Source organism: Brachyistius frenatus, unplaced genomic scaffold, assembly GCF_029030835.1.
Source record: "Brachyistius frenatus isolate BFR_SWC_R1_liver_20210118 unplaced genomic scaffold, ASM2903083v1 Contig_215, whole genome shotgun sequence".
In the NCBI taxonomy this organism is placed as follows: Eukaryota; Metazoa; Chordata; class Actinopteri; family Embiotocidae; genus Brachyistius; species Brachyistius frenatus.
In genome coordinates, this window is record NW_027210814.1 from 613,281 (window position 1) to 620,444 (window position 7,164).

At 41.1% G+C, this 7,164-nt stretch overlaps 1 protein-coding gene across 1 annotated transcript; it reads left to right on the forward strand.

Moving 5' to 3' along the window:
• Nucleotides 1-319: 319 nt before the first annotated feature.
• LOC138633309 (3',5'-cyclic-AMP phosphodiesterase 4B-like) lies at nucleotides 320-6,812 on the forward strand. Its single transcript, XM_069719472.1, has 2 exons — nucleotides 320-424; nucleotides 4,819-6,812. The coding sequence occupies exons 1-2, from the start codon at nucleotides 383-385 to the stop codon at nucleotides 5,068-5,070; spliced, it is 294 nt and encodes a 97-aa protein (XP_069575573.1). The 5' UTR covers nucleotides 320-382; the 3' UTR covers nucleotides 5,071-6,812.
• Nucleotides 6,813-7,164: the final 352 nt, after the last annotated feature.

Genomic DNA, 7,164 nt, shown 5'->3' on the forward strand with positions numbered 1-7,164 from the left:
GATTTGCCTGCTTAGACAAACAAGGCTGAGTGAAAAGTAATCCATGCCAGTTCATGTAATGTCTTCTTGTATAATTCACAGCAGGTACAATGTGTAGTCAATAAAAACAATAATGTGAGTCTGACAACAACCGTAGACAGATTCACTGTGAGGGAGGCAGAATAACTTTTGGAATTGGTTACTTCAACATTGTCTCCCCCTCTGTTTCCCATGTGCAGGCGTACTGGTGAGGCTGCCCAGAGCAGGAGTAGCAGCAAGGAGCTGCGTTTTCAGATAGAGGATCTGCTACACTGAGAGAGAGAGAGAGAGAGAGAGAGAGAGAGAGAGAGAGAGAGAGAGAGAGAGAGAGAGAGAGAGAGAGTCTGGCTGAGCATCTCCGAGGATGAAGAAGAGCAGGAGTGCACAGGGGGTTACACCAGACGATGTAAGTGCTGCTTTTTCCAACCGTCCATCTGTTCAACCATGAATCCATCCATGCAATTCATTCATCACACTGACGCTCATGATTTCCTTTTAGCTGAAATATCGCATCTCACCTTTTAAAGTTGACAGTTCCACGGTTTTACTCACTTACTGTAAATTTTGTATCGTTTGCCTTCCCTGTGTTTCCTCCCGGATAAAATGACAGTAAAGCTCTAACAGAAAAACACACTGGCAGCGAGGTGCAGTATATCTGTGCTGTGGTCAGTGACTCATAAACAGATGACTGTACTATACACAACAGACTGCTATCCGGCAGGGCACACCGCAGAGAGGGAGATGGTGTGTGCATGTTTTCATGGTCAAGGAGTGTGTGTAGTGTGTGTGTGTGTGTGTGTGTGTGTGTGTGTGTGTGTGTGTGTGTGTGTGTGTGTGTGTGTGTGTGTGTGTGTGTGTGTGTGTGTGTGTGTGTGTGTGTGTGTGTGTGTGTGTGTGTGTGTGTGTATGCATGAGTTTGGAAGCTAGAGATTTGAGGAGTGACTCTTAAAGAAGGAGGCCGAGTGGGAAGAGGATGAAAGATGTTAAAAGACAGTTCACACTAGGACACATTTAGAGAAGAGACTGAATGGAAACCTGGATGAGAGGAGGAGGGACGGAGATTTAACCGAGAGGCCCATCTGTTTCTCCTCTATGCCCCTGGTGTTTACGACTGGGCAGGCAGGCCAGATCATTTACATTAACATGGTCCAACAGGAGCTCAGAGGCCAAAGTCCTGGATGATGAAAGTTTCCTGCTGTGACTGACCTCCATCATCCTCGAACTTGAATTCGTACAATATTTAAAACATGCCTAATGGAAGGCAGATTAATTCTGTTTATTTCTCATTTTCTCTGAAAGAAATGTACAATACTTTAATGGTTAATAAAGTCAGGAATGATTTAATACTGATTTCTGCTTTCATGCAGGGATTTTCATTGACATATCTTTCAAACAATGGGCGTTAGGGCTGTCACTTTCTCAAAAAGTCAACATGTGATTTGTCTATTTAAAAACAGCCCATATTGCTGGACCTAATTTTTGTTGGTTATTTTCCCATCTACACAAAAACACAAAATACTTCCACACACGGTCTCTTAGAAGCTTATGAGTTGTGATTATCCAATCCGCCCATTCCACCTTTTTTAACTGCATTAAAATACAGCCTTGAAAAAGAGCCCTCAGCAGTATGTTAATTGGCTCACTTCTTATGTTTAATAATTAAAAAAAAGAATGATGTTTTTCTTATTACTTGTTTTTAGCAGCATTTCCCATCAGGTTAACGAGGGTGTTCAGACATGTCTAATAACAGCAGGACAGAGAGGACTGAATGGGGGAAGCAGAGAGCACAAATAGAATGAAAAGCCACCTCCATCCCAGCATCCACCCGCAGAGCTCCGAGTCTACAGTAGCTCCCCAGTGTGGGGTAGGTTAGTGTTGTCACTCCCTTCTCCTGCTGGGAAAGCCGAAGATGCCAAACATGAATGCTCTTTGTAGTCAAAATGATCATAATAATGTGCTCTATGTCAGTTGGATGACTAAACTTTCATCAAATTTGAATTACAAACAACAATTGGGATTGTGATATAGTTGAAGATGCAAATATTAATGAAGTAGGAGTTAGAACATATGTATTTGACAGAAAAGATAAATGGGGCGCTGAACAGATATCTGCTATAATACAGTGTCCGAGTGTCCATCTCTCACTTTCCACTCGGACTCTATAGCATCTTAATAGTTAAAATAAAAACATGTTCCCCCCTTTTGGCTGGAAGATTCAATAATTCACTCCCCACATCATAAATCCATGCTGTTAGAGATTCACTCCTACAGCTGTCTCATTTATAATCACCTTCTTCAAAAAGACTTTTTGGAAGTGTCCCAGAGAACACTGGAGTTGTATAGGCTCTGCAGCCAAGAAAGCCCTTTCATCTTCCTGGAGAAAACACCCACTCCCCACCTCTGTTTGACTCCGCAGCTGCACCACCTTCATTCGAGACTCATTGTTTTCCCTTTCACCTCAGTTCCTTTCCTTTTATGACCATGTTCTGGCATGACGAATGTTTTGGTTTCTGAAATTATCAACATTGTTATCCAACTCATATACAGACATTCATTAGAAGTAAACGAGCAGTATTTTCTCCTCCCATTGCCATGTGAACCACAGACAAGAGATCAATGAAGAACTTGAAGTGCATGTCGGGATGTCAGAAGCAGTTAATAAACAATTGATGCATAATTTGCTAGTTTAACTGCAAAGAGACTATTTACATGTCTGCTTCTAACATTTGTTTGACAAGAGCTGTTGTGTGAATGGGAACAGACGCAGATCCGTCGTCTGTTCGCTGGGACAAGAAGAATGATTCTTAAAAAGACGGGCAATAAATCAGACAAATTGGATTTCCTAGAAAGAGCAGAGGAGTCAGCAGAGCTGTGTTCATTGGCAATCACAAACGTTTCCTCGCCCGGTCTCATCTCTCTATTTTGCAGTTTACTCTCTCATTTATGTATTCCTGGAGGAATCCCTGCTGTTACTCTTAGTAACTTTCACAGGAAAGACGAGGTGGGGTGATGGCGGTCTGTCGTCTTCTCTTGTTTTATGTCTTGGATCACCATAATCAACCAGGGACACCAGTCTGTCTGCACTCAATTACACTGTTTGCCTTTTACCATTTTCCCCTTTGAACACTCAATTTTGACTTTACACTTACTTTACTTGATGCAATAAAGAAGGAATCTAAATGGAAGCAGATGGCAGTGCTGCTGACAGTGTTGCAGATAAACTGTAACTCGGTTACAGTTCTTTGGGTGCATCACATGGACATGAGAGATGTTCCTTATTACTTCTTTACCAAGCTTAATGCTATGTCTTTGCGCAGTTGGTTGGACAACAGAAACCATTTGAAGATATCACTTTGGGCTACAGGAAATACTGATGGGCTTTATTTCCTGCTCTGTAAAACTAATGAGTAATCTGTAAATTAAGAAATTATCTAGTAGATTTTGCTGTCAGGAAAATAATTGTTGATTGCAGCTCTAGTTTTAATACACTGGTCAATGTCACTGCAGATGAATTAGTGTTGGTTTATACGTGGGATGATTAGCAACAAGCAATTACAGTACAAAAATACTAAAGCAGATTAGAGGTCATGGAGCAACATTGCCGTCATTGCATAGTTTGTCCACTAGAGAGCACTAATAACTGGATACTTCAACTGTAAAATGTTCCTGTTGGTCAAAGTTCGTTAATGTTTAGTTTATGTAATGTGTTTGTGTTAAAAACAACAACAACAACAACACTATTTGGCAAAACGATAGATTTTTTTTTGGTGTGCATCTTAAAAGCCTGATATCGGTTGGGCTAAACAGGACTAGTTAAGTGTGTTTAGGATCAAGAGGTGCAGGCTTGGTCTTGTTAAATAGCAGTGAGCTGTCAGCCCTGATCACAGTGAGGTCAGATTGCAGCTTCACTCTTTCTTCTTCCTCACCGTCACGCTTGCTGTCAGCTTCTCTCTTTCGCACTCATCTTCTCTGTCTTGTCCCCAGAGACACTTAGAAAAGAGACAAATAATTGCCACAGACACTTTCTAGGAATTCCTCAACCCCTCTCCTTTTTTCCCCTTCATCATCATCATCATCATCACCGTGCCTCCGTATCTCCCCTGTTCATTTGAAACCTATCGGCATGTTTCATCTCCTTTTGCATGCCGTGAACGTAACGTGGAGGGTGATGGATGCAGAATGAGCTCCGTCAGGCCACTTGTGTTTCCTCTGTGTGCTGGCATGTTTACAACCAATTATCTCAGCGAGGCACTCTGGGCTCCTTACTGGAACCTTCACACTAAAGTAGGCTCATTAACCACACAATTTATATTCAGCACAGCTTCAAAAAAAAAAAAAAATCGACTGGCTGCTCGTTTCAATTAGTTTTCCCTGTGAAATGAAGAACGCAAAACCATAAATGAAGCCAACACACTGCAGTTAATCAGGGATGTGTGCAGGCAGGTTCTTTCGTTCAGGATGAAACAGCTGTACTTCTTTAAGTTATGTTTATGTGTGCTAAATCTGTCTCTTTGAATGCCTTCTTTTTCACCTTAAGGCTTTCAATTATGCATTTATTAATTATTTGTTCTTTATTCATTTCATTTTCATTGTTTTAACTTGTGTGATTGTATTTGTGGGAATTCAGTTTAATCTTTTTGTCATGTGGCACACACAATAACATTTAGATAACTTTTTTATATTTCAAGAATACACTGATCTGATATTTACCAACATTTTCTACATGTTGCTTCTACATGTGACTTTTTTTTGGACCGGTCTCGTATCAAAGGAAATAACTCATCTCGTCTTGTCTGTCAGGAGAACAAGGAGCTTCCCGTGGGACACATTTCCACAGGCTGCACCCTCGGGGTGGAGGTGTGCAGAGTCCACCGGCGGTTTTCTGGCAACCTGCAGCTGCCTCCGTTGTCATGGCGACAGGCAGAAACGGAGAGAGACAGGGGCAGGCCGCTCACGCCAGAAGAAGATCCCGTGACCCGGTCCAGACCCACAAGCCTGCCCATCGCCTCTCTGCCTCGCATCGACATCACACAGGCCGACCCTGTCAGGTGAGGCTCTGAAAAACAAAATGAAACGATCATCACGGGGATAAAACTCTTACTGTGCGGCTTTCATGTGCATGTATTTTGTAACGTAGTGCTGCTGCAGTGGTTGCACATTTTATTTTTTATGTACTTCTGAGCTTTTGTGCCTTATTGATCTTATTTTAGCAATAGTCTCGTATTGGATAGAAGCTCCATTTTCAGAACAGCTTGTGTGTTGGTAACAGTGAGAGATCGGTGTTTTCTCCCATCTAGTTCTGACATTACATTTGCAAATTAGTAATAAAGTTGGCATTTATATGTGTTTCTTTATCCCACAAGAGTTTTTAACACCTTGTTCTGTTCTTTGTTTTAGTTGCATCTCTCAGTGAGAGATATAACCCTGAGCCCTGGTGAAAGAACACAGAGTTTGCTCTTATCTTTCGGTATCAGATGGCACAAAATGGTCTGGTAGTCATTTAAGTCAGTACGTTGTTATTTTTGGTTCTGCCTCTGAGGCACAATACAACGGACTGTTGTTCCATGCAAGCATTAATGCAGGAAATAAGTAGAAGAGGACATCTGTATGACGGCTGCCCCTTCATGTTATTGAATAGCAATTTGCCACATAGATCCTTTTTTTCTTTGAACCACTATGACTCATCCCACTAAACTAAACATGGTTATGGCTTCTCTTCAGAGAGGTATTGTCCATTGACTCTCTCATCTGATACTTTCATCTCTATAACTATCATACTTGCCTTTGCCCGACTGCTTTTTAAAAGCAGGGGGTGCATTTATCTGGAATAAATGTCAGGAGCTGGACAACTTTTGCCCTGTTTATTGCATGACACCATTACTATTTTCCAGAAGAATTATTGAGTAGCCAATCAGCTTGTTGATGATGCTGCAATACATTTTGATTTGCATTATAAATATTGCAGGGAGGATGTCTTGATGATATCTAAAGTGTCTTTTTATTTGATTACAATTAAATCATTTTCATTCTTTAACATAAAAGCAGTGAGTGAGGCTGTGATAGGTTTTGGCGCTGTAGTTTTTAAATGCCTGGAAAGTGTCGTCACTGTCCTGCTTCAGACTTGGTTGTACTGCAAACACAGTAATGGAAGCTAGTGGAGAGTTCGAGGGGCTCGAGCCGGACCAGGAAGACTCTTGTTGTGTTGTTTCTGTGACTCCTGCCCAGAAACTCTCACCACACAGCTCACCAAGATGCTTTCGCAAGCAGGTGATGAAAAAACGTCCTCATCGATACAGACGCTTCACTGTAGCCAACACATGGTAAGGATTTATTTGGTGTGTTTTCATGCGTATGGAAGAGAGAGGGAGACACGCGGAGGAAAGAAGACATCTGTTCTGTTTTTGTTTTATTCATCGTCAGATGTGTTTGTTTGTTAGCTTTTTGTGTTCTTTAAGAGCTACGGCAAGTGTGTGTTGGTTCAGGGTTTATTTAGTACATCACAAAGAGCTTTACTCAACAGTAGTTTATTTGGAGTTGTTAAAGATCTCCGTGTTCCAGTGTGAGTCAGAGCCCAGTACAGTCATTTATCAGCGTGATTCACTGATATGGAAAAAGACCCACAAATAACACATGAAGAAACAGAAACGGCATGTCATAACTCAAGTCAAATTTATTTATGCAGTACAAAATAAGTTAATATCTGTGAGCTTTGTAATACAACTTACTATTAGAAAGACATTTAAACAAATCCCCTATTAGAAGTGTGAGACATTGAAACAGGAGTGATCCCTCATCCAGTATTTGACCACAGAGAAATGATAGACAGACAAACAGACCTATACCGCATTACAGTGCTACTTTCTTGAGTGTTGAAATGTTTTAGATCATGAAATTCACTCATGGAACTTTATTTCATCATTTTCTGTTGTTGAAATCTCAAAGTTCAAGCTGAGCAGAGCAGTGTGCCGAGAGTTTTCCTCTGGAATGGTCATCAACATCAGCGCTTTTGATCATCTAGTTTCTATTTCAGTTGTCGTTTGATTCTCTGGATTGTGTGTGCAGTTAGACTCAGTATTTTAGTACAAGTCTAAGTTAATACCAGTTGAATTGCTTCCAAATAATGCCAACATCTTTCAGAATATCTTA